We start from the raw sequence: 26,840 nt of genomic DNA on the forward strand, positions 1-26,840 counted from the left end.
GCACTGTTAGACTTAGACAGACTTTATTGATCCCTTTGGGATGACTCCCTCGGGGAAATTAGGTTTCCAGCAGCAAATACAGACAGAACACATCACACAGGGCAGCATGCAGGACAGTTAGCAAACGACACAGAATATAAATAGAATAGCTTCATATTCGCTTCATATTTGACGTCTCTTTCTTCCACTTCGTCGTCTTCTGGACACAAACTGCAGCATCAGTGAAAAAATGCAAAAGGCCACTGTTCAGTTTGTCTGTTCTGGGCTCCTGTAGAAACATGGTGGACTCCATGAAGAGGAGCTCCCTCTGTAGATGTCAGTGCCTCAATCTAAGTGAAGGAAAACACAGTGATGATCAGGTTTAGGTGATGACACACTGATAAAAACATACCAATGTCTATTGAATGAGTGACTCATTTTTACTGTCACAACATTTCTGCCAGTTGATCCCTGTAAATGTGACACACTGAAAACCTTAAACTGAGCTTCAGACTGTGATGGTTCAGTGGATCAGGGAGAACGGAGCCTCTGTCTGAACACCTGTTGTTTCTCTGTGTAACTGTGGTTGTTCAGGTTCGATCTCCTTCTGACTGAGTGACAGAATCAGACCCAGAGGGTTCAGAGTCACACTGAACTGTAGACCAGTTTAACTCCAGAGTTCACCTCTGACATCCAGGAAACATTGAGAATCACAGAGTCTGTGTTTGTCACAGATGCAGCAGCTGATTCTCTGTCCATGTAATGAGCAGCTGCATCTGCAGGGGGCGCTGCTGTTCAGGAGAAGTTCCTCAGTGCTGCTTTAAATCAAAGTAAAAACTCTCACATGGAGGAGAATCTGCTGGAGTCTGAGTCTGAGTCTGAGTCTGAGTCTGACGGAGGAAAAATAAAAACTCTGCTGGAATTTTTCTCCACAGTTTTCCTTTTGCTTCAAGTTTCAGCCTCAGAAAACAAAAAAAGACCGAGAGAAAATGAGAAACAGACCACAGAGAGAGAGAGAGGGAGGAGGAGGGGGAGCTGGTCTGGGATCAGATGTCTAGATGGAGGAGGAGGAGGAGCTGTGGCGTTGGTCTGCAGCTCAGATCAGACTTTCACACAAAAGAGAGAGAGAGACGACAGAGCGTCTGTTGTGAGAAACTGACGCTGGAATGAAAGAGAATCTGCAGACGAGTGAAAGTGAAGCAGCAGCAGGAGGAGGAATCAGGAAAAGAGAGGAGCTGAAGGAGAAGTGAAGGCGGAGGTGTAGGAGGAGCTGAGTCTGCACATCGAGGATTAAAACTTCTTCAGGAGCAAACTCCAGAGAGACGAGGAGAAGAAGAAGACAGTCTGATTTAATGAGAGGGATCAGCCCTGGATCAGGTTTCATCTGTGAAAGTTATTTTTCACTTCTCTGAGTGTCCACAGATCTGATCTGAGGTCAGCGTGAGCGACAGGAAACTGAAGCAGCCGAGCGGCAGCAGATCTGGAGCTGCTTTTTACTGTGGGAGCAGATTCCTGAGGATCCTGAGGAGGTCAGAGAGGAGGCACCAGACCGAGATGGAGGCGAGACGACCTGTTCGGTTCGGGTTCAGTAAAGAGTGACAAAGAAAAGAAGAGGAGGAGAAGATGGAAGAAAGAGGGGGAGGATGAAGGAGGGGGAGACCTCCACATGGCTCCAACCAAACTGATCCACACTGATTCAAACTGAAACAAAGACTGAGTCAGACCTCTGCTCCACACTGACCTCAGACCTGTGCAGGTGTGGACTGACGTACCTGTGCAGGAGTCAGGATGCAGCTGAACCGACCTCGCAGCGCCCTGCTTGGGTTCAGCCTCCCTCCTCCTCCCCCTCCTCCTCCTCCCGCCTCCTTCTCCAGTCAGTTCAGCACCATGAGGTTCTCCTACCACCTGACCCCCCCACTCCAACCACCTCCACCTCCACCACACAACAGCAGCTCCACCTGCAGGACAGGTGAGTCCACTCTGGTTCCACTCAGAGCGCCTCGTGTCTCTGTAGAGTTTTCTGACGGGGGCGTAAAGTTCAGGTTTATAAAACATGTGAGAACTTTTCTTCAGTTAGTCCAGAACACACAGTCTGGTCCAGGTCCAGGTTCAGGTTCAGGTTCAGGTCTTTGGGGATTTGGAGGTTGTTTAACGTGTGAGACAGTTCATTACATTAGACTCAATCTAATTCTCTGGTGGAGCTGAGGTCAGACAGGTCACATGATGTTTCCATGTTTAGCATCAATGGGTGAGAAAAAGCTGTGTGTGTGTGTGTGTGTGTGTGTGTCATGTGATGCTGTTTGCAGAATAATCCAATGATACAAACAGAAACTCAGCAGCTCGTTCTCACTCTGTAAAATACTCAGCGTAGTTTCTACTTATTAACAAACATGTGGAGGAAACACAGACCTGACAAAATAAGAGCCTGAAAACAAAATAAGAGCCTGAAAACAAAATAAGAGCCTGAAAACAAAATAAGAGCTTAATAACAGTAAACCCTGATGAAGCCCTTCAGTAAAACATAAAGACGAGTCTGTCTGATCTGAGGACTCTCTGTTCTGACCCTGTTGGTCTCAGGACTCAGTTTGGATTCTGTGGTTCAGGAGGTGGAGCGGGTCGATCCGGCTCCTCCAGTCTGTGCTGAACCCCCCCACAACTGCCCCTGATGTCTCAACTGTGTGTGTGTGTGTGTTAGAGTGGTTTAATACGACTGGAAAAACCCTGCAGTCCATTTACCATTCCTGTGGATTTAATATTATTGTTGACAACAGTGAAACATTATTTTTGCATTTCTGTTTGATTTAATAGCTTTAGTAAGGGGGGGGGGCAGATTCAAACCTGGTGTTCTGGTGTTTCACTGCATCATTCAAACATTTACAGTGTTGGAAAAAAGTAAGTGAATTCCTCAGTTAATGATGCTAACAGAAACTAGCAGACGCTAACAGGAGTTAACAGAAGCTAACAGGAGTAAGTGGTTAACAGGAGCTAACAGCAGTCAGGGCTTGAACAGTGGAGCTGTAGATTAGGTTGGAGGCTGCTCTGACTCTGATAAAAACACTCAGACATTCAGAAGAATCTGCTGAAGCAGAATGTTGATGAAGCTGAAAGAGTCTCAGAGAGTTCACAGACTCAGTGAGGTCCTGTTGGTTTCTGTCAGAACAACAGAGAAAAACCAAATATGATACAAACTGGGACCAGGATCAGTCACGGTGAAAACTGAGTCACTGATCAGTGGTTGTATCTGTGAGTAAAGTGAAGCAGTTTCACTCTGATAAAGTTGGAACAGATCAGAGATCAGCTGGTGGAGTTACTGCCTTAAACCACCACAGAAGAAGAAGAGGACTCAGAGAGATGAGGTCATTAACAGAGATCAAAGGTCAGATCAGTCACTTTCTGTTTTGCTGTGTTTGGTTTTCAGAGGATCAGCAGCTCTGTAGTTTTAGTACAGGACAGAGGACGGAGTGAGCTCTGAGCTCTGATTGGTTAAAATCAGTAACGAGCTCGTTAGTGAAGCTGTGGAGGATGAACAGCTCTCTGCTCTCTGACTGAGGATCTGGTGTTTCCTGTTTGTGTTCAGAGGAAAGTTTCTCAGTGAACGACACTCTGTCGGGGCACAGTTAGCTTAGCTTAGCATAGAGGCTGAGAGCAGGGGAAAACAGTTAGCTTAGCTTAGCATAGAGGCTGAGAGCAGGGGAAAACAGTTAGTTTAGCTTAGCATAGAGGCTGAGAGCAGAGGGAAACAGTTAGCTTAGCTTAGCATAGAGGCTGAGAGCAGGGGAAAACGGTTAGCTTAGCTTAGCATAGAGGCTGAGAGCAGGGGAAAACAGCTTAGCTTAGCATAGAGGCTGAGAGCAGGGGAAAACAGCTTAGCTTAGCATAGAGGCTGAGAGCAGGGGGAAACAGCTAGCCTGGCTCTGTCCACAGTGCAGAAATATTCCAACATGTTTTATATGGAACTATTTCTTGCTGGATGACGGTGACAGCGGATGGATACAGTTGAACCCCCCCACCCCTCAGTCCTCCCAGCATGCCGTTCAGCAGGCCATGTGAAGACAGAGGTGATATGAATGAAGAGCTGAGGGTTAAAAATAGACGATTCAGCTGCTCAACAGGCACGATAACCCCCCACCCTCTCAGCACAGCTGATACCACAGACTCTACTGTTTCCACTGTTTAAATCTGTTCAACTCATCAGGATTACACACAGTTTTTAACTCCAGTGTTCAGATCCTCACCTGAGACTGACAGGTTAGATTAAAGCACTTAAATGTTTTTATGAATGAGATTTTTATTTAAGGTGATAAAGTCCTGCAAACTGGTTTCTTCACAGATGAACACCACTGTTCTGATGTTTGAAGTAAGAAGCTAATGTTAGGCTATAAACCAACTACACCACGGTCACATGACGTCAACGTCTCCACCACTAAGCTTCCAACTGGTCATTTCATTTAGCTCTGAGCTCTTCTACAAAAGCCTTTCTTCTTAGAAAGTTAGTGAGAGTTTGAAAGAGCGTGAGTAGAAACACAACGAGGCTGTAAAGGTGGACTGGTGAGTAGATGGGTTTTCATGTTAACGTCCCCGACAACCTCTGTAGTCTCATTTAGACACTCGTTAGCAACCGCCTTTTTTAAGACACGTAAAAGCTTCAAACATCAGGAGTGGGGGATTTACTGACCCATTTTATGTCGGAGAATAAAACCTGAAAATGTCTTGAGCTTGTGTTAAAACCACAGACCTTATTTCAGACATTTAACCAGAAACACACTGACAACAGGAAGAGCTAACATGCTAACATGCTAACTGACTGGTTTTAGGATCAGTCCTGCAGGACTCGACTTCCTCTGTCAGGTGACCTCTGACCTCTATGATGTCACAGTCTGATGTGATCCAGCTTCTTCTGTTTGTGAACATCATATTTACAGATGTCGATGCTTCTACTGTCGACTCACAGTGTTTCTACACACACACACACACACACACACACACACACACACACCCCTCCTCTCTCTCACTCTCTCCCTCTCTCCTGGGGGGATGGACGATTGAGCTTTTCCCTCTTCAGGTCACTGGGTCGCTCTCTGTTGCTCCGGGGGGAGGCTGAGTGTGTGGGGGGTGGGGGGGTCAGAGGTCAGCCTGTAGCTTTATCTCCTCCCCTGCCAGATGATCACAGGGTGTGTTTGTTTTCCCTCCTCTCAGATGATGGTGAATTGTTCAGGTGTGTTTGGTTTTTTCCTCTGCAGACGGGTGGAGTTTAACTGTCTCTCTGTAACCTGGGGGTGTGTTTGATTTGGTGATCTATATTTGTGGCCCTCCTCCCTCCTCCTCAGTAACTGGGGAGTGTTTGTTTTATGCAACACTGACTGATCCTGGTGTGTTTGATTTGAGCTTAGACACTGATGCTCTGGGGGGTGTTTGTTTTGATCACCCTGTCTGCCTGTGTGTGTGTGTGTGTGTGTGTGTGTGTGTGTGTGTGTGTGTGTGTGTGCTCCACAGAGCTCAAAGGGGTATGTTTGTTTTTGTTCATCATGTAGTGACTCAGCTGTGGGGTGGAGCTACATCAACTCTGTGGAAGATATTTTTAGGTCTGGTGGGATGTCAGGAGGAGAGGGGCGCTTGTTTTACTGCTGTGTGCAGCCTGTTTGGGTGAAAATACTCTGGCCAGGTGAGCTCACCTGCTCTCACCTGAGAGCTGGACAGGTGTGTTCATGTTTAAAGTAAAGTAACGGACGCAGCATCATTATTCTCTGTATTAAACCTGAGACACAAAGCAGCATCAGGATTAAAATCTGATCTGATCTGAACAGGTCTACAGGGTCCAGGTCCAGGTCCAGGTCTCTGACAGGTCAGATCCTTATATTTTAACCAGAAACATCTTTATATATCAGTACCAGACTCCATAGAGACTTTCAGTGGTGGAAGAAGTAATCAGATACTTTACTGAAGTAAAAGTACCACACAGTAACTCAGACACACTAACAGGTGGAGGCAGTGGTATTCCAGCAGCTCCTGGTTAAAGTCATATATGTATATGAAGATGTGTTCAGGACCATGTGACTGAGGTGGAGTCATGTGACCAGTTTTATCTGTAACATCAGTGAGAAGATGAAGCTGAGTGTCAGCACCCAGCATGGAGCATCACACCCTGTGTGTGTGTGTGTGTGCAGATGGTCTCAGGTGAAGAGACACACTGTTACTGACACACCTTCTTTTTGACGACCTGTTAGTGGGCGTGGCTTCACTCTCAGGTGTATTATGCTGCGTTCCCTTCACATCAGAGGTTGGACGTCTGAACTCCTCCACCTCCACCTCCTCCACCTCCTCCTCCTCCTCCACCTCCTCCACCTCCTCCTCCTCCAGAGTTTAACACAAACTCTTCAGGACGTTGTTAAGAAGATGTTCACATTTCTAACCTGGAACATTAAACCATGAAGGTGAACTGATTCAGTCGTATCTCAGATTAGCTGTTGTTAGCAACAGTTGCTAACAGCGCTCTACAAACAGCGTAGCAACATGTCCACAGATAAACCTGAACAGTTCTCTGTGTCTGACTGACTTCATGTAAACTAATGAGACTGAGCTGCTATAAATAGGAACATTAGCAGAGAGTTCACTGCTGTTGATGAGGAGCAGCCATCTTGGATTCTGATGTCGGGGTTGGTGGAGTTGCTCCGACTTCAGGAGGCGTTCAGGTTCAAACTTCTGCTGGGAACTCAGAAATTCAGACTTCAGAGAGGAACTTGAACGCAGCATCAGTGCTGCACCTGTCAGCTTGTGTCAGGGGCCACATGTTGTCTGTGGAGGACCCGGTTTGGTCCCCAGACCACAGTTTTCCTGTGTGTGCTGCAGTTTATTAGGAACAGCAGGATCATGGTCCGTCACAGAAGGACTCAGTCTGTGATTTACACATCTACTGCTGTCTACACCCCCTCCCCCTAAAATTGTTGTCAAGGAAACCAAAATGGAGGAGAGAGAGGATACACCATCTCTCTCTCTCTCTCTCTCTCTCTCTCCCCCCCCCACCCCCCCGCCGCCGCCCGCCGCTCACACACCGGGCTGCCCACTGAACCAAACCGAGCGGATCTAACCCACTTATCCGTCCTGAAGCGGCAGCCTGTCGGTCTGCAGTCGGTCCGGACCGTCGATCTGTCGGTGCGTCTGTGGGTCCGAGCCGTTCCGCTCCGGTCCGCTCCGTGCCTCTGAGCGTGTGTGTGTGTGTGAGAGAGGATCTGACCCGGTTTCTTCTCCGTGCTGTGGACCGGGAGAGCCGCTCTCTCCCCGCACCAACATTTTCTTTAATGACCGGATTTGTGTTTTGCTGCGCGATGTACATGGACAGAAGCAGCCTGACCAGGGGTGAGTCTCTACACCGCGGACACACACACACACACACACACACACACACACAGTATATGTAGCTGCTGACAACCGCTGCACGCGCGTGCACACGCATGGGCGCGCGCCGCTGCAGCCTCATCTCACCACCGTCTGATTTCATTTGTTTTAAACGGAGAAATAATGACGATGATCAGAATCATCCCTGTGATGGGGGGGTAACATGCGCGCGCTCACACAGGCTGTCGTGCACGCACTGACCGACATCTCGCCGCAGTGAATGTAGGCTAGTATGGCTGCATGATACTGCGTCTGCCAGATGTGTGTGTCTCTGCTGAAAACAGCTTCTCACACACACACACACTGAGTTAACGCTGCAGGCACGTGACACATCGGAGCGTTATTGATTCGACAGATGATGTCATCTGATCGATACTCTGCTGGGTTTTATTCCATCATCACTGACACCGACATCAGGCAGATTTCATACAGTCAGGATCCTGATCACAGCCCAGACTGTGTGTGTGTGTGTGTGTGTGTGTGTGTGTGTGTGTTTTATTGATTGGCTGATCGATTGATTTTAAACATGGAGGCTGATGTGGATGAAAAGCAGGATGGAGGTGGTGTTAATAATTAGTGTGTGTGTGTTGGTTTGTTTCAGACAGACGGACACACCCCCTCCACACACACACACACACACACACACACAGCAGAATCTCATGTTAACCCTGAAAATGGCGATGGTGGTGATGAAGGTGAAACCTGCAGGATCAGGATCATGGATCAGGCTCGTTCTGATTGGTCAGAACCTGTCTTCACCTGTCAGCAGAACAGACTGAGACAGGCCTGAACAGAACCTCCTGAATGACTGTTAGAACCATGTTAGAACCAGACTTATTAAAGAACATACTACCTCTTTAACTCAAACAAAACCTTCTCAATGATCCTTAGATTCACCAGAACCTCGTAAAAGACCCATCACACCTAGAGGAGTTAAAGGACAAACAGAACCTCTGCAGTCACCACAAAGCCATTTAGAACTTCCTTGGTGATACTAGAATCTCCTCAGTGGACACTGAAACCGCAGGGAGGAAAATTATAACCCCCAGAACCTCCTCAATAGCCTTAATGATCATTCAATATGACCATTAAAACTAAATGATTAGAACCACCCAAACGTTCCCAGGAACCTCTTCAGTGTCCACAAGGACCACTAGAACCACCTATAGAACCTCCACAAATCCTTCAGTTTCTTCTAGAATCACATAAAGAACCTGTCGTCAGGAACCACTAGAACCTCAGTGATCAGAACATCCTAAAGAGCGATTAGAGGATCCTTAGTGGCTCCTGGAACCTCTTTCACATTCTGTAAATAATGAACAGTTATATGAAGCGCGTTGGTTTGTTCCATGTGTTGTGGGTTCTGTTGGTTCTGCGAGCTCGGCTCAGTTTGTTCTGAATCAGCTCTGATGTTCTGCAGCGTTCAGTCTGACAGGAGGAGACTGTGGAGGAAGGTTTGGTGCATATAGAAAATTTCTCCTCCAACGCAGAGATCCTCCTAACACAACACTGCTGCATCAAACAGAGCAACGCCTCTATTTTATTCTATTCTGTGCAGTAGAAACAGTCTCCGCTGCTCCAGCTGGTTCCGACGTGTTGCCTGACGTGTCTGTGTGTGTCTGTGTGTTGTGTACATGACAGTTGTGCTGCAGCAGGCTGGAGGTGTTAAAGGAACAGTCCAAGGTTTTCAGTAAATCCTCTGGTTCTCACTCTCCTCTGAGGACCAGGATGTGGTTAGCTTAGCTTAGCACAACAACCAAACGCAGGGGGAAACTGTGAGAAAAAAATCCACCCTCCCAGACTTGAAATGTTAAAGCAGGTATTTTCAGGTTTCTGTTTTGCGTGGGCAGAGATTACATCTTGAAAAAAGCAGTGAAAGAAAGATGCCAAACGACCAAGCTATTAATCTGCTTACTGACCAACCTGCCTATCAACCATCTGACTTACTAACCTGGTGACTAACGATGAGTCAACTCGCCTGCCTATCTTCCTACCTAACCAACCCACTGATTGGTCTGCCTGTCTACTGACAGACCAACCAGTGTTTGTACCATCTTACTAACCTACCGTAATTTGCGGGCTATAAGCCGCTACTTTTTTCACACGCTTTGAACCTTGCGGCTTAAACAATGATGCGACTAATTTATAGTTTTTTACGGGCTGACGAGCTTCATGCCGCCAAAACATTTAGCCTCGTCACATCAGACCAATGAAATTACTGAACAGGTCACAGCGGACCAATGAAACTGTTCGAATTAGATCAAATGCACTCACACTAAATTCTTCAGAACAGTCATTTTGCGCTTAATGCACACACCCTCATCATGGAAAACACATGAAGAAATGCATATGATGCAGTTTTTAAGTTAAAGGGAATTGATCTGGCTGTCGATAAAGGAAATAGAGCTGCTGCACGTAAGCTTGGCATCAATGAATCGATGGTGAGACGTTGGAGACGGCGGCGTGAATGTGTAAATATCTCACGTTACAACGTAGACACCTGTGGCTTATAGACAAGTGCAGCCTATATGTACAATTTTTTTTTCTTTTTATTTTAAATTTAGTGGGTGCGGCCTATATTCAGGTTATATTCATATTCTCAATAGTCCGGAAATTACAGTACTTGTCTTTGTCTATCTTTTTATCTTGTGCTGTCAACCCTAGAGCTGCTGAATTGTCTTTTGCTGTTTTTCAAACAAAGACAATAAAGATCTATTCTAACTAACCAGCCAACGACCATCTGACCCACCCTCCCTCAGACAAACCAAACTACTGACCTATTAACCAACCGTCTGACCAGCCTTATGACCAGTCACCTAAACCAAGCTACCTATCTGCCTAGTACCCACCTGTCCATCTGTTGACCACCGTACCTGTCTCTAAAGCCTTGACCATACTCCAGTCCAGACACCGACAGAAGATACACATGTATGTTCAGGCAGTCTGGAAGTGTGGTGCATGAAAAAATGTTGAGTTTATTTTTCTGTCACATGGTCTGTGGATGCTGAAACTAACCTGACTGACCAACTGACCTGATACCAGCTAACCTACCTGCTGACCTCAATCTGGACACACCTGTGGCTGAACTGCAGGTCCAACTCCAAACTTATTCTAATCTGGACAGTGTGACTTATTGGTGTTGGAAGAATTCTGGGTAATGTAGTGTGGTCAGTCAAACTGCACAGACCAGGTAATTGTCAACGGACAGGAGAATAAAATTAAAAAATTACTGCCTGTTAATCTGAAGAAGATTTGTTTAATTTAATGTCAGTTTAATGACCTCAGTTATTAATAGACTCACACACACCATCTGCTTTAGATTAGCCTGTTGATGTTTTCCCATGACCTATCCCATCATGTTCACATCTGTAGACACCACTTCCATCACTTCAGAGGACATCACATTGACTTACATTCATTTCCTGGAGACTCAAACCAAGTCCTCACTCTAACATGTAATTATGGGGACTCCTTTTTGTCCCCACAAGTTGGCACCTTCCTACAGGTCGTATCTGAGGGTCAGGATAGATTGACCTGTGTGGTTGTTGAGGTTGGAGGAATTGTTGAAATATTCCTCACAGAGCTGCATCGACCAATCAGATCAGCAGTTTCCTCTGAGGTCAGAGGTCAATTAGTTTGACAGTCGTCCTCTGAGTCACAGAGCAGAGGAGATGAAGAACCCGACAGATTTAAAAGTTGTAGTTTGGTTTGGAACCAAAGACAGCCGGATGGTTCAGATGCAGAGAACGGCGTCGATAACCAGAGGATCCAGTCAGTCAGAGCCGTGAATAATCAATAACTTTATCCACAGCAGATGTTGTCGTTGTTGCTGCAGTATTGATGATGTGACAGGTTCTCAATCCTTCATGAATAATTGATCAGTCTGAGGGGAGAAAGAAAACAGACTCAGCAAAAAACAGAAAATCAACCAGACACTGGTCAAACTGTGACGTCCTGGTGTCTCAAGTCCTGCAGGTCCAGAGTCCTGAGTCCTGAGTCCAGAGTCCTGAGTCAGTGCTCAAAGTGTTACTGCAAGGGCAGTGGAGACAGATATAGATAGTCAGTGGTTTAGTTCATTTAGTCAGTGGGTTAGTGGTTAGGGAAAAAACCTGGCTCTTGTGTCTGAGTCTCAGTCACTGGCCCCTCACTGTGTCAAAGCATCATGGGAGTTGTAGTACAGCAGCTGTAACAGTTTCTGTAGGTTAAAGTTTGTCAGAGTTCAAATAAATAAAAGATGATTAAACACAGACAGTAAGAGGTCTGGATGTTTCAGCTTCATTTTGAAATGGATGTTGTTCCTTTTAGCCAATCAGCTATCAGGAAGCACCAGGGTTCAGCCAATGAACTGCAGCCGTTAACAGACCACAAACATCTCTGTCTTTGTCTCCATGTGGAGTTTATTTCTGTCTGTCAGCACCAACGGCTGGAGACGTCATATGGAAGCTATTACTGTGTGTGTGTGTGTGTGGAGGCTGTTTTTACAATCAGCTGATTTCATCCACAGACTGTTCACATCCCTCAGTCTGAATGACACTGCTGCGTCTTACACACACACACACACACACACACACACACACATACATTGTAAATGAAGAAAAAGTTTTTTTATTTTGAATATTCTCAGACCTGAAAGAAAAGAGGCTTTTATTTTGACAGTCTGTGGGCGTGGCCTTTGTCCTACACCCCCCAGGTCCCTCCTCCTCCTCCAGTCCCAGCTTGCTGACTAAGAGTCTCTCTCTGGAGCCGTCCTGCTCCCCCTGTGGACACCAGGGGGCGCTGGACGCTGACACTCCCCAGCAGCCGAGCTCTGACCCGGGGCCCAGCTCCTCCTCCTCAGGCCCCGCCTCTCTGGATGGAGGGGTGGAGCTAATGGAGCGCCGTGGATCCGCTGACGGGCTGCTGCTGGTCAACGACACGGGGCCGCCGGAGCTGCCGGCTACCACAATAACACCACCGAGCAAGAGCCGGCCGCCGCTGCCCGGGCCCAAACCTCAGGGTACAAAACTTTATTTACACTTATGTTTATTTACATTCATGAGTTTGTGACATCACTAACTGACCCGTGACCCCGCCCTCCGCAGTCCCCCCGAAGCCCCCCCACCTCCAGCAGCAGGCAGGGGTGTCGAGGCCACGCCCCCGGGCTCCGGACAAACCCCTCCCTCCTCCACCGCCCTGCAGACCCCTCCCAGCAGACCCACGGGGGGGCGGACTCCACCCACCCGCGCCGATGGCACCGCCTCCCCCACCTGTGTCCTGTCCCTCATCGAGAAGTTTGAGCGGTGAGTTCTGATTGGTCAGTGGAGGAGTGATGTCATCATTGTTTCTTGTGTTTATTGTGTGTTTTTGTTTGTGCGCAGTGAGCAGATCATCGTGGTTCCTGACATCACCGGGGGGGCTCTGTGTCCCCGCCTCCCTGACCCCCCCTCCTCCCTCTCCTCCTCCCGACCTTCATCACCACCGTCATCATCATCCCCTGCCCCTCCCCCTCCTGATGAGGAGGTGCCCCCTGAAGTCAAAGGTCATGATGACATCACAGAGGGTGAGGGGGAGGGCGACGTACGAAACGATGATGATGATGACGATGATGAAGAGCTGGCGGTGGCGTGTTGTGACAACCTCCATCAGAAGCGTCTGTCGATGGAGTCGGGTTACAGTGCGTCAGAGAAACACCTGGAAGACGACGTGGTTGCCGTGGAGATGAGGGAGTCACAGCAGCAGCCGCCGCTGCTCGACCAATCAGAGCTGCCCTCGGAGCGTCTGTCCCTGCCCTCCTCCCAGACGGACGGGAAGCTGGCCAATCGGGACAGCGGGATTGACAGCATCAGCTCCCCGTCGCACAGCGAGGAACTCTGCTTCGCAGGCGTGGACGATGGGGGCGTGGCTTATCCATGCAGCCCCGCCCTCTTGCCCCGCCTCTCCAGCTCGTCCTCGTACGCGGGGGAGGGAGGGGAGGGAGAGGGAGAGGGGGTGGAGGTTGAGGCAAGGGGAGCGGTGAGGAGGAGGAGGGAGTTCTCTGAGGAGGGAGACAGTGACCTGGAGGAAGAGGAGGAGGCGGAGCTAACGCTGGTGCTGCCCCCACCCAAGACAGACAGACAGGACTCTGCTGAGGTGAGACAGGTTTACAAACACATAAACAGAAACAAAAACTCCTCTCAGTCTGTGGGCGGACTGATTGACACCTGAGTTGCACTTGTTCACACATCTGAAGCATTTGTTTGCAGAAGTTTGCTGACTGAGTGACGAGCTAATGGCTAACTCATGTAGCGCCAGGTGTACCTCCTGTCTCGGACTGTGAACCACATCTCCGTCCAATCAGAGCTCAGCTCTGTCAGGACGACTCACAGGTTGAAGCAGATATTTATTTTACTCCGACCTTTACTGTGACCTCGTTTACACCTTTATTAGTTCAGTTCAGTTTAGAGGCTCCACCATCAGCACCCAGAACACCTGAATTCACCTGAATTCACCTGTTAGGATTTTACCTGTACAGTTAATTTAAAACACCCATCTGCTCGATCAGAGACGACAGGAACAGATCTAAGATCAGTGTCTAGTGAAGGAGGATGTGATCACCTGTGCTACGATGTCACATGATGAGGTCACATCACCTGTCCTGATGTTCGGTCACTGTGGGTAACACCTGTCTGTGTCTCTGTCCAGCTGTCCGTCCAGCAGAGGGTCTTCAACATCGCCAACGAGCTGCTGCACACAGAGATCGCCTACGTCTCTAAGCTCCACCTCCTGGACCAGGTGAGTCACCTGCTCTGAACCTGGACCACCTGCCCACAGTCCTGGTCCTCTTCAGTCCTGGTCCGGTTGTGGTCATTGTCGTGTTTGTTCAGTTTCACACACCTGAATCCGTCTCTGTTGCCATGGAAACCTCACAGTATTTGCAGGCTGACAGGTTTAAAGTGTCTCAGCTCCCACAGTCGCCTCCTCCTCCTGTCTCCTCCTGCAGGTTTTCTGTGCCAGACTCCTGGAGGAGGCTCGGTCCCGCTCCTCCTTCCCCTGTGACGTGGTTCAGGGAATCTTCTCCAACATCTGCTCTATCTACTGCTTCCATCAGCAGTTCCTGCTGCCGGCGCTGCAGAAACGGATGGAGGAGTGGTGAGTGATGTTCCTCCTCCTCCTCCTCCTCCTCCTCCTCCTCCCTCCTCCCTCTCCTCTGACCTCCCTCCTCCCTCTGTCTGCAGGGACCTGAACCCGCGGATCGGGGACATCCTGCAGAAGCTGGCTCCCTTCCTGAAGATGTACGGAGAGTACGTGAAGAACTTCGACCGAGCCATGGAGCTGGTCAACACTTGGATGGAGAGGTCGGCTCAGTTCAAGACCATCATCCAGGAGATCCAGGTACGGGTGTGTGACGCCGCGGCTCGGCTCCTTGGTGCGGTAGTTGTTTGTGTGTTGCTGTGACTGTTTGTGTGTCTGTGTGCAGAGGGAGGAGCGCTGTGGGAACCTGACTCTGCAGCATCACATGTTGGAGCCGGTTCAGAGGATCCCTCGCTACGAGCTGTTGCTCAAAGACTATCTGCACCGGCTGCCGGAGGACGCCCCGGACCACAGGGACGCCCAGAGTACGACAAACAAACACACCCACACATGAATCCACTGCAGGACCAGGACCTGTCTGAGACGTGGGTCTCCTCGTTCTGTTTCCTCTGGATCAGATCTTGGGGTGGGGGGGGGGCTCTGTCTGAGCTGACACTGAGCTGCATCTACACTGAAAAGAATCTGTCAGCTTTAAACGAGTGAAGTACTGGTAAAACACAGTGAGTCTGACATATCCACATGAAGTGCTGCGTTCACTGCCTGCTGACACAGTGGGATATATCAGACCCGGTTCTCCTCTGCTCTGAGTCTGCAGACCACATGTTATCAGCACCTGTCACTGCCACATAAACTCTCACTTGTTCTTTAGCTGTAACTTTACCTCAGGATGCAGATCTGATCAAACCTCCTGTCTGAAGAAGTTCACAGCTCAAACTGTGAATCTAAGAGTAAACAGCATCGTCTGTGTTTCTCTGCAGAGTCTCTGGAGCTCATCGCCACAGCAGCCGAACACTCCAACGCCGCCATCAGGAAGATGGTGAGAGACTTTCACACAGTCGACACCCAGAGCTGTCGGCCATAATCACAGTGGTCCGCCACGGTCCAGACCACATCAGAGACCACATCAGACGTCGTCAGTTTGTCATTAACCTTCACTTCAGCTCCTCCTCTCAGAATCAGAACATCATTTAGTTTTTACATCAGACTCTCAGGGAGCAGCCTCAGGTCGGGTTCCTACCACCTGGTCCAAGACCGGGAACCTGGACCTCAGGTCTCTCCTGGATCAGTGTTTTAGAATTAAATTCATGAAACTGTGAGAGTAAAGTCCAGTCAGTGGAGGGTTAAAGGTCTTGGTCTTGGTCTCATACAAACATGTCAGCAGCTGATTTAATGAACAACATCTTCCGAGCTTTAAACTTTAATCGATTCATGAACGTTGAATAAAATGTTAATTAGCTTACATTTAGCAGCTAGCTGCTGTATAACACCTGTAGATGTAATTAACTGATTAAAGGAAACACCCCGCCCTCTCTCTGCCCCCCCCCAACAGGAGCGGATGAGGAAGTTGTTGAAGGTGTACGAGTTGTTGGGAGGAGAAGAAGACATCGTTAACCCGACTAACGAGCTCATTAAAGAAGGACACATCCTCAAACTGTCCAATAAGAACGGGACCACGCAGGACAGATACCTCATACTGGTACTCTACTGTCTTCTACTGTCTTCTACTGTCTTCTACTGTCCAGCTCTGCTCCACCCTGTCGTCCTCACAGGTCAGGTCATGTGACCTCTGTCTGTCTCTGCAGTTTAACGACAGGTTGCTGTACTGCGTCCCGAAGCTGCGTCTGATTGGTCAGAAATACGGAGTCCGTGCTCGCATTGATGTGGACGGCATGGAGGTGAGACAGGAACACACACACACACACACACACACACACACACACACACCCAGCAGAAGCAGTGACTCTCTCTCTCTCCCTCTCTCTCTCTCTCCAGCTGAAGGAGACCAGCAGCGTTGCGGTTCCCAGGACCTTCCTGGTTTCTGGAAAACAGAGATCTCTGGAGCTTCAGGCCAGGTGAGGGTTTATAACCCCCCACACACACACTCTCACACACTCACACACACACTCCCCAGTGTCATCTGACTGATGTTGTGTTTGTGTGTCTCAGGACAGAGGAGGAGAAGAAGGACTGGATCCAGGTAAACACGACTTCCTGTATCTCACCACAGAGACACAGATTTTCAAATTAAAAGCACCTGGTTGGCTTTTAATGTGAAACATCAGCAGGAAGTGGCGACCGTCTCTGACAGAGGCTTTTATTTTTTCAGGCGATCCAGGCAACCATCCAGAGACATGAGCAGACGGTGGAGAGCTTCAGACACCTGAACTGTTCTCTGAGAGACGACGAGTCGACGCCGCCTCACTCCCCGGTAACACTCACTCTGATATCAGTGCTCAGTGTGTCCTGGTGGCTGATGGAGGTACTGCAGCTCAAACACCACCCTCACCTGACTCTGTCCCTGTCCCTCAGAGCTGCGTGGAGCTGGGGAAACGAGCTCCAACCCCCATTAGAGAGAAGGAGGTCACTCTGTGTATGAAGTGTCAGGAGCCGTTCAACTCCATCACCAAGAGGAGGCACCACTGTAAAGCCTGCGGACACGTACGTTCACCTCCACAGAGGCCAGTCGGTCATTTTGGAGCGATGAGCCTTCTCCTGTCTCTCCTTTTATATTGGACAAGACAAACGAGAAGGTTTTCATTTTGGGAGGAAATGAGAATAAGTTACAGGCTAAAAACCGTCTGTTTCATCGTTAAATTGTTTTTATTTTGTCCCAGAAGTCACCTAATGAACGATAGCACTGTAAGCTAGCTTAGTGCTTAGGCTAATCAAGCTGGTCTTAGCTAGCTAGCTATCTTCATCCAGCTAAGGTGAAAACAGATGGAAACCCCCTGCAGTGAGCCGACATCTTAACATTATCAGTCCTTTTCTCTCCTTTTCTCTGCATTAACAGAAACAAAACAATGTCAGTCGTTCTTTGTTTTCCACTTTCATCGTTCTGAAACAACAGCCCGTCGTCTGTTTCCTGTTCTCCTGCTTCACAACGAAAACTGTCTGTCTGACTGTCTGTCTGTCTGACTGACTGACTGACTGACTGTCTGTTTGTCTGTCCGTCTGTCTGTCTGTCTGACTGTCTGACTGTCTGTCTGACTGACTGACTGACTGTCTGTTTGTCTGTCTGTCTGTCTGACTGTCTGTCTGACTGCCTGTCTGTCTGACTGACTGACTGTCTGTCTGACTGTCTGTCTGTCTGACTGACTGTCTGTCTGACTGACTGACTGACTGACTGTCTGTCTGACTGTCTGTCTGTCTGTCTGACTGTCTGTCTGTCTGTCTGTCTGTCTGTCTGTCTGTCTGTCTGACTGTCTGTCTGACTGTCTGTCTGTCTGTCTGTCTGACTGTCTGACTGACTGTCTGTGTTGAACCCAGGTGGTTTGTGGGAAATGTTCGGAGTTTCGCGCCCGTCTGTCGTATGACAACAACCGCACCAACCGTGTCTGTGTCGACTGCTACGCCACGCTGGTGGGGGTGCTGCCGTCGCCCGCCACGCTGAGCAGCAGCACCCAGAGGAGGCGCTCCATCCTGGAGGTCAGTGTGACATGACTCTGACATCACTGTGACATCACTTTGTGTTGTCGCAGGAAGCTGACTCTCTCTCTCTCTCTGGTTGCCATAGAAACAGGCCTCCCTGGCAGCAGAGAACAGTGTGATTTGTAGTTTTCTGCACCACATGGAGAAGGGAGGGGGGCGGGGCTGGCAGAAGGCCTGGTTCGTCATCCCTGAGAACGAGCCGCTGGTGCTCTACATCTACGGAGCTCCACAGGTACGACACTAAACACCACCTGGACCTCCACCCTGCACCACAGGCTACAGCTCCAGAACACAGGAGGATGCTGGGAACACAGCGCTGTAGGCGGGGGTGGAGTCAAGGCTGGCTGATCCTCTGTCCTTCCAGTCTTTATGCTAAGCTAAGCTAACGAGCCGCTGGCTGTGGGTTCATATTTACTCTCAGCAGGAAACAGAATGAATGAATTTGAACCGGTCCAATCACTGATCTATATCTATTGATCTTTATTACCTGTCACTTTATTGTCAACTCTTTTGTCCCTGTCAGGATCCTGTAGGAACCATTTATTATTAAATCATATATTAGGTCTCAGCCTGACAGTAACCATAGCAACAGTACTGATGCTAGCATGCTAACAGTTAAATCTGATCAGACACAACTTAATCCAGTTGGTCTTTGGTCAAATACCCATGATGCACCTGAGCAGACAGGTTGTTTGTTGTTCCTCCTGCAGGACGTGAAGGCGCAGCGCAGCGTCCCTCTCATTGGCTTCGAGGTCTCTCTGCCTGAGTCATGTGACCGTCTGGAGAGACGCCACGCCTTCAAGATCTCCCAGAGTCACCTGACCCTGTACTTCAGCGCAGAGGGGGAGGAACTGCAGCGGCGGTGGATGGACATCCTGTCGAGGGCGGGGAGGGGGGAGGAGCCTCAGGTCCACCGGCCAATAGTGGAGAGTCTGGAGGAGGAGGGGGAGGAGCTAGTGGCGGCAGTGGAGGGCGAGAACACGTGATTCTATTGGATGAGGAAGGATGGTGATGATGAAGGCGGGGTCCTGAGATGAAGATCAGTCCTGAATGGAAACCAGAACAAAACCAGTTTAAAACCAGTTCACACCGTCGTAGCTAAAACACACACACACACACACACACACATACACAGACACGCGCACACACACACTCTGTATATTTGAAGTCGCATTGATTCATCTGCATGATTCCTCCCTGCTGTCCACACAAGATGGCATCTCTCTCTCTCTCTTGTTTCACCTTTGTCTCACCTGTCAGGTGAGGTGGGCGGAGCCTCTGGTCACACACTTCTCTAAGCGTCATCATTGTAAATGTTCACAGTGAACTTTTCCCTCCAACAAAAACCAGACCTCGAGCCGCAGCCTCATCACTCTCCCTCAGTCTGTAGAAACACTACAGTTCCCATGAGCCCCGGGTGCCGTTGCTATGGAGACGCTTCCACTCAGAGCTGTGACATCAGTGTTAGAAACTTGACCCAAAATCCCAAAGTGAAGTTTTTAAAAATTTGTGAATTTATCCAGTGAAACTCTGACGTCACTCGTCTCTGATCTGCACGGCAACAAGAGCCAGACGCTCTCTGATTGGACGGTTCTTCATAAAGCACATGTGGTCAACTCATATATTTACAGTCACCACACCTGACGGCCTCTTCCTGTCTTCTTCTTCTCCTGTTTTAATTCATCTATTTTCCAGAAGGTCTGATGTGTTTCAGACTTTAATTCCTGTGAGTCACTGAGCGTCTCTGAGGAAAAAGGACACAGAGCTGCAGGAGACAGGTGGACGAGTGGACGCAGGTTTAACACCAGGTCCAGTTCAGGTCCAGTTCAAGTCCACCTCCCTCAGATCCCTCTGATCCACAGAATCGCGTCTCATTTATCAGAAATATGGACAATAAACCAGGAGGCTGTTCATGTTTCTGAGACAGAGACTCAGTCAGACTGAGGATGATCCAACTCAGTCCAACCCTGACCCAGTTTAGGTCCAGTCCCTCTGTTCAGACCTGATGATTGAACTGATGTGGACTCAGAGTCAGACCTCCACTGCTTCAGTCATGACTCTGTGGATTATTCATTTTAACCTGTGAAACGTCCCCAGGAAAAAAACCCGGTGAGGTGGGTTTAAATCCCACCTGACACCTGAGGAGTCGACCTTTGACCTGACATGAAGCAGCTGCTGCTGTCGCCCCGGACGATTCAATAAGAGATTAGAAAAGATTCTTCCTGTTTTTAAAAACGAGAGTTTCCTGAGCTGAAGCAGGAAACAAACTGATCGTTCTCTTTATGGCACTCAAATATCCCCTGAAGAAGAAAAGCTAGTTTCTAAATCCTCCTCTCTGACCTCCACCTGTCTGCAGGTAAACTACATGTCCCAGCAGCCTCTGCTCTGTCCTGAAGAAAATCTCACTCAACAGTTTGTGGATGAAAATGTAGTTTTAAGTTTTAAAAATATTCAAGTCTGAAAAGATCCTAAAAGGTTAACTGAACTAAATTTGTGTATAAATAATGTGTGAGATGTGAGGCCCTCAGCCCCTGGTGGAGGAGGAGGAAAAGGAGGAGGAGGAGGAGGAAGAGGAAGAGAAAGAGGAGGAGAAGGAGGAGGAGGAAAAGAAAGAGGAGGAGAAGGAGGAGGTGGAAAAGGAGGAGGAGAAGGAGGAGGAGGTGTTTTAAAGTTGGATGTGAAAAGCCTATGGAGTTTTTAAAGACAGACATGAAACCAGACTGGACTGAACCTTCATGTTTCTGCTGAACTGTGACCCCCCCCCGGTCTGATGGACTCTGTTTCCTGGATGTTGGAAATGAATCCAGCGATTAGACGGAGCAGATCTGACCAGACTTTCGTTGTTTTTCTCATCTTCACTTCCAGTGGTCCAGTGTCTGTAAACACCTTTTGGACAAAGTGTTTTGATAGTGAAAAAAGAATCTTATTAATCTTGTTCTTGTTCTGATGAATCTAAAGAAAAGAGACTTCTCGTTGGATATTTCTGTGTTTCTGAGTCTGGGTTGTGTTTGATGTTTGCTTGATGAAGTCGATGCAAGAAGAAAAACAAAGAGTAAAGTTTTTTGTAAATATAATTTATTCTGCTGTGACCCCCCCGGTCATGTGACTGTGTAAAGGTTAAAGGTTAACGCTCGCTGTTCCTCCACACTCTGCAGACCTCCACACAGCCAGAGCCCAGCAGACAGTTTGGGGTCCAGCGGTGGCCATGTTGGCTCCACTGTTTGGATTCACAGGATGAAGGTTAAAGGAACATTCTGACATTTTAATAAATCCGAGTCCAATGTTTCAGTTGGAGACCAGGTTCATCTCTGTTGGTCCAGCACAGCAATAGGTCAAGGATATAGAATAATTAGCCTAGCTTAGCACAAAGACCGGAGGCAGGGGATACTGTTAGCCTAGCTTAGCACAAAGACTGGAGGCAGGGGAAGCTGGTAACAGTAACTAACTGGGGCTAACTGAACAACTTTCAGTAGCTAACAGTGTGACCTAATGCTACACAGTCTTTGTGCTAAGCTAGGCTATATCCGTCTGAAACATGCGACTCAACAAAGTGTTTTGAAAACTGGATTTCTGAAAATGTTGAGCTCTTCTTTAACTTCTACCTCCGTCACTATTTGGTGCTCAGTCTGTGCGTGGCTCTGGTTGTCACGGCGTGTTTTTAGCGTGTTCTTGGCGTGTAAAGCAGACTCCAGTGGTGTGTCGTCCTCTCCTCCCTCAGTGGAAGGAAATGGCCAGTAACTCAGCCTTAGAGTTCCCATCATCACCTGTTGTTTTGATGTGGTGAAAAATGTTTTCAACTTTCAGTCTGATTTGTGTTGAGTAGCCGACAGTTCTTCTGCTTCTTCTTCTTTCTGTTGCCAGAGATCTTGGGAGACTGGTTCCTGACTGGTTCTGATGGTTCTGACCGGTGGTTCTCTCCATGTGCCAAAACACATTCTGGAATGTGTTCAGTAGTTTGTTCAGTTGTCGGCGTCATGTATGGAAGTATTTCTTGTTTGGTCTGAACCACGTCGGTCCACAACCAGGAACAGTCTGTCACACCAGAGGTTTGAGCTAGAGATGAGTGTGACCATGTTATTATGACCTGAGGAGGTTTTTCAGGATTGGAACTGGAAGCTGAGTGGTGGTCGTTTGCGTTCAGTAGAATTTGATCTATTTACATCTCATTTCATTTATTTACTTTTTAGCTCCAAATTGGATCTGAGCGTTCAGAGAAATCCGACTCACTGTCGTCATTACATCTTGTTGACATGAACAATTTTTACAAGTTGCAAACTAGGAATTACGGTCATTCTGATATAACGTGAATGCAGCATTAGTCCAGTCCTGACCAGGTTTGGTTCAGTGGTGCAGGACAAGGAGGTGAAGCTGATCTCTAACACACTGACTGACTGTGAAACGTCTGCTCCACACTCGTCATCTTCATGACGTTTACTTTTCCCCTGCTCTGAGATCAGTTCTTATTTCTGAGAAGCTTTCTAAACATCAGTGAAATAACAGCTCTGCCTCTGACCACTCATCACCAATAAACCAGTAAAACATCTACAGGATGAGTACTTCCAGTCGTGTTGGACCCGTCAGAGCCGGGGATCAGCTGTAGATTAAAACCAGTCTGAACTGGACTCTCCAGGTTTACAGACGTCAGTCTCTGAATTTTATTCACTTCTGTTTGTGCCAAATCAGACTCAACCCGTTCAGTCTGTGTTTTTATATTTATTTCTCATTTTAATATAAAAGATTGTTATTTTTTATCTTTCATGTTGTTGTTGTTGATTTTCTGGCTGTTGTGATGCTGCTGTTCCTCCATCAGTCTGCAGTGACACTCTACCTGACACACTGTTAACGGCTGCTGTACCCAGGGTTCATTCCTGACCAGAGGGTGGGGTCTCTCAATCTGTCCATACTGTTACCATGGAAACCATCAGGACCCCCTCCCTTCCTGAGATGAGGCTGAAACAAACCAAATGTTACCTGACAGTGTTCTGGCATGTGGAATATAAACGTCACCATATATGGACATACATTATTTCTGATCCAGCTGTTAAAGAGCCAATCAGACGAGGCTGAGGCGGTGATGTCATGTAACTGAATGACATCATTTTTTCTTTTGTGACTTCACGCCGAAGTAACGTCGGGATTTCTGGAGCAGCATGTTGCCATGGTGATCTCCAGCCTCATCCCCCAGTGCTGGTTGCCATGTTGCCTTAGCAACCTCTAGAAACCAGTTACCATGACAACAGCATCCACCACCATTTCTCTCTCTCTCTCTCTCTCCAGGTGTAACAGCAGCATGGTTGTGTATTCTACTTCTCGTTGTAGTTCTGCTATCTTGCTATTATTGATTATTGATTATTGATTGCAGGTTATTGGTTAGTGGCCGGCCACTGCCTTCCATCCTGTCCATGTCCGTTTCCCATAATGCCCTTCTGTAAGAAAATAACATGAGAAATGTTTATGAGGTTATAACTCAAATAAAAATGTCAAAACTGACAGCGTCACTCTGGACCAGTATTTCTACTACTACTACTACTACTGTCTGTACTACTACTACTACCACTACTACTACTATGTGTACTACTACTACTACTATTATTACTACTACTACTGTCTGTACTAACTGTATTGTAGTAACAGCTCCATCTGGTGGTGACAGGAAGAAACAGTTGATCAGTGTTTATATTCAGACAGAGTGAATCTGCAGATTCATTTTCATCAGAAGGTCTTTAAACACAACACCAGCAGTAGATCTGATTCCTGTCTGGATTTTTATTATTATTTTTATTATTATTATACGGGGTATGTGTGACGTCACCCCGCTGATGAAACTCTGGGTAAAAATAAAAACTTTCCCCAGAATAAAATCACCACCTCTCTCCGCCTCTCTAATTGGAGCTCGGCGGATCAGCTGGACTGACGTCACCCCCCACCACCACCACCACACACACACACACACACACACACACACACACTTCCCGTAACACCAGAGATAAAAACAAACAAGATGTCCGCCCCCCGCCTCTCTCTGAGCCCTGAGGCGCAGATGCAGCAGCTCATTGGCTGTCACAGAACACAGCCTCTCTCCTATTGGCTGGCAGGGACCAGAGCAGCAGCCGATTGGTCCGGGAGAGCTCAGTCTGTTGGTGACTCACACATAGAAACAGAACAAGTAGAAAGACCTGAGATCAGGTGGAAAAGACGCTGAGATAGAAATGATTGAATAATTGATTTAATTCTAATCAATCAAACTGATTGATCCAGTGTTTGACTCAAAGTGATTCAAACTTTATTTTCCAGTTTGTGTGTGTTAGCTGAACCTGCGCTGAGGTTGTGTGTGATCTATGTGCTGTATGTCTGTCCGTCTGACAGTCTGAGGCTCAGACCGAGGATCAGTGTGCGGGCTGTCCGGGTTCCTTCAGCAGCTTCGGACTGGACTTGAACCTGAGACCTGGTCGTGTTCTAGTCCCGAGGAGGACTGGTCTTCCTGCTGGTCCTGGTTTTTCTCACACTGTTCTGCTGGTCTGAACATGTCCCTGTTCCTGCTGCTGTGATTCCGCATCTCAGATTTTGATCCTCAGTCCGGTCTCTGCTCGTTAAAACCTCCCTGTCTCTGGAGAAATGTCAGCTGTCAGCCCGGACCAGATCCAGACCGGGGAGCAGAACCGAACCGGGGCCGAGCCGGAGCAGCAGGACACCGGGATCCTGCAGCCGCAGACCGTGTTCGTCATCCTGGACTCGGCTGAAACACTCAATCTGGTCCGGTGAGTCCGGAAGTTCTGAAAGTTACGGTTACCTCTAATGTTGGGAGCATCTTCCGCCAAACTCCGTTTAAAAATCTGTAGATTTAAGGCCACTGTGCTCACCAGTATCTGACAGAGCCGGACTGAAGACCTGGTTCACATGTTTAGTTTCTTCTGGTAAAATCGGCGCATAAATTAAGCACCAAACATGTTGCTTTAATAATATGTCAAGAAATGATGAATAAGGAAATCACTTCATTAGGTTCAAATTCCTGTTTGAATAAATGTCCTTTTGTGCTTTGATTGATGCCGAATATCACTTCAGGTCCTGAAGATTAAAGAAAAAATTTTCATCTTGTTCGAGGAGAAATGAATCCACGATGAAACCACGTTGATTTTAACCTGCAGAACATTTGAATGGGGTTTGGATCGACAGTAAATCTGCCATGTTCAACTGAGAATAGCAATCAAAACTGTTGCTGTTAACTCAGGCTGACAAAAAAAATCCTCAGTTATTTCATGTCACCTGATGCAGGTAAAACTGCCAAAGCTCCACAAACTCTTTTCTCCGGATTTAATCACCTGTTCAGTGAAGTTACAGTTTAACTTTGAATCCATCATAAATGACGTGTTTTCACCAAAGACTGAAAAATAAAATTTATATTTTAGTTAAATTCTCTAAGAGGTAAATAAACTTTAAATCGCCGGAATTATGAATGTAGTTTGCTGAGTGAGACTTGTGTCAGGAGGTTGGTGTTGCTACTGTCTGACCTTTGACCTCTGGTCCACACACACACACACACACACACACACACGTTGTGGGAGGTGAGACAGAAAGTAAAAGTAAAAACAAACTGGAGACAATGAAGGTCTGTTTGTATGTAACTGCTGTGTGTGCGTGTGTGTGTGTGTGTGTGTGTGTGTGTGTGTGTGTGTGGTGTGTGGTGTGTGTGGTGTGTGTGTGTGTGTGTGTGTGTGGTGTGTGTGGTGTGTGTGTGTGTGTGTGGGGGGGGGGGTTATGTGTATGATGAAGATGTGTTTCAGCTCAAACTGTTTCCAGATGTTTTATTTTAATCAGAAACAACATGTTTTACAGTGTAGACTGGCTGGATCCTGACAGACCAGATCTGGGGGTGGGGGTGGGGGGTCTGATCAGAGTCCAGCTGCTGCTGGAGGTCAGAGTCTGAAACCAACGGGCGGAGTCCTCCTCCACCTGCAGACTCAGCGTCTGTCTGACCTGAAACATCTGGAGACAGAGACTGTTCTGGGGGGGCACATTAACTTTAGTCTGTTTTTTACAGTGTGGGAGGAGGAGGTGTGTCTGCAGGAAGTGACTCAGCAGAATCTCTCTCTCACACACACACACACACACACACACAGAGACAGACAGGAAGTGTGATTGAAAGCAAACAGCTGACAGATGTTGATCCTCCACATTCTTCTTCTCTCCATTAATATTAAAACAACATCAACACGTTAACACAGACTCTCTCTCTCTCTCTCTCTGTCTCTGGATGTCTCTCGCCCAGTGCAGCTGTCTCTAATCAGAGACTGGAGTCAGTTTGATCACAGCAGCACCTGCTGGTTGTCAGAGGAACTGCAGCTGCGTCTGTGTTATTTATCTCCGCTGGTTTTAGATCTCAGCTTGGCACAGCTGTTATTTCATATTTTACTGAATGTTTTCTCTCTCAGAGTTTACTTCATGTTTCTGTGCTGAGCTTCAGCAGCAGCTCAGTTTCCTGTCTGATGTTTGCAGCAGCTGTGCAGAGAAACTAAAGTAAGAATCTGATTCCTCAGTGTGACCTGTCCTGTCTGACAGCAACGTCACTCTGAGGAGTCTGATTGGTTCTCTGAGGAGTCTGATTGGTTCTCTGAGTGTCTGATTGGTTCTCTGAGTGTCTGATTGGTTCTCTGAGTGTCTGATTGGTTGTCTCTGTCCATCAGGGTGGAGTCTGGGATCGTCGCTGACATCGAGGTGGACAGTTTGCTGCCCTCAGGCTGCGACACCTTCTACCAGATCAAGAGTCAGCCAAT

At 47.8% G+C, this 26,840-nt stretch overlaps 2 protein-coding genes across 2 annotated transcripts in view; both read left to right on the forward strand.

Moving 5' to 3' along the window:
- Positions 1-1,048: 1,048 nt before the first annotated feature.
- On the forward strand, positions 1,049-23,559 carry fgd1 (FYVE, RhoGEF and PH domain containing 1). The gene is given in 19 exon segments (XM_018687461.2): positions 1,049-1,948; positions 12,062-12,367; positions 12,453-12,569; positions 12,572-12,650; positions 12,729-13,479; positions 14,032-14,121; positions 14,330-14,478; positions 14,565-14,721; positions 14,807-14,945; positions 15,399-15,457; positions 15,971-16,117; positions 16,224-16,316; positions 16,414-16,493; positions 16,588-16,618; positions 16,748-16,849; positions 16,951-17,079; positions 17,908-18,066; positions 18,155-18,301; positions 18,780-23,559. Coding segments are annotated over 19 exon segments (3,192 nt in total). The 5' UTR covers positions 1,049-1,767; the 3' UTR covers positions 19,056-23,559.
- Positions 23,560-24,254: 695 nt separating this feature from the next.
- The window catches only part of tfe3a (transcription factor binding to IGHM enhancer 3a), a 12,794-nt gene continuing 10,208 nt past the window's right edge, over positions 24,255-26,840 (forward strand). Inside the window, exons 1-2 of the mRNA XM_018687477.2 lie at positions 24,255-24,827; positions 26,751-26,840. The exon at positions 26,751-26,840 is cut by the window's right edge and continues 9 nt beyond it. Of these exons, the coding sequence (XP_018542993.1) occupies positions 24,685-24,827; positions 26,751-26,840 (233 nt within the window). The 5' untranslated portion in view covers positions 24,255-24,684. The remainder of the gene's footprint in view (positions 24,828-26,750) is intronic.

Source organism: Lates calcarifer, linkage group LG6 (genome assembly GCF_001640805.2).
Source record: "Lates calcarifer isolate ASB-BC8 linkage group LG6, TLL_Latcal_v3, whole genome shotgun sequence".
NCBI classification, from domain to species: Eukaryota; Metazoa; Chordata; class Actinopteri; family Centropomidae; genus Lates; species Lates calcarifer.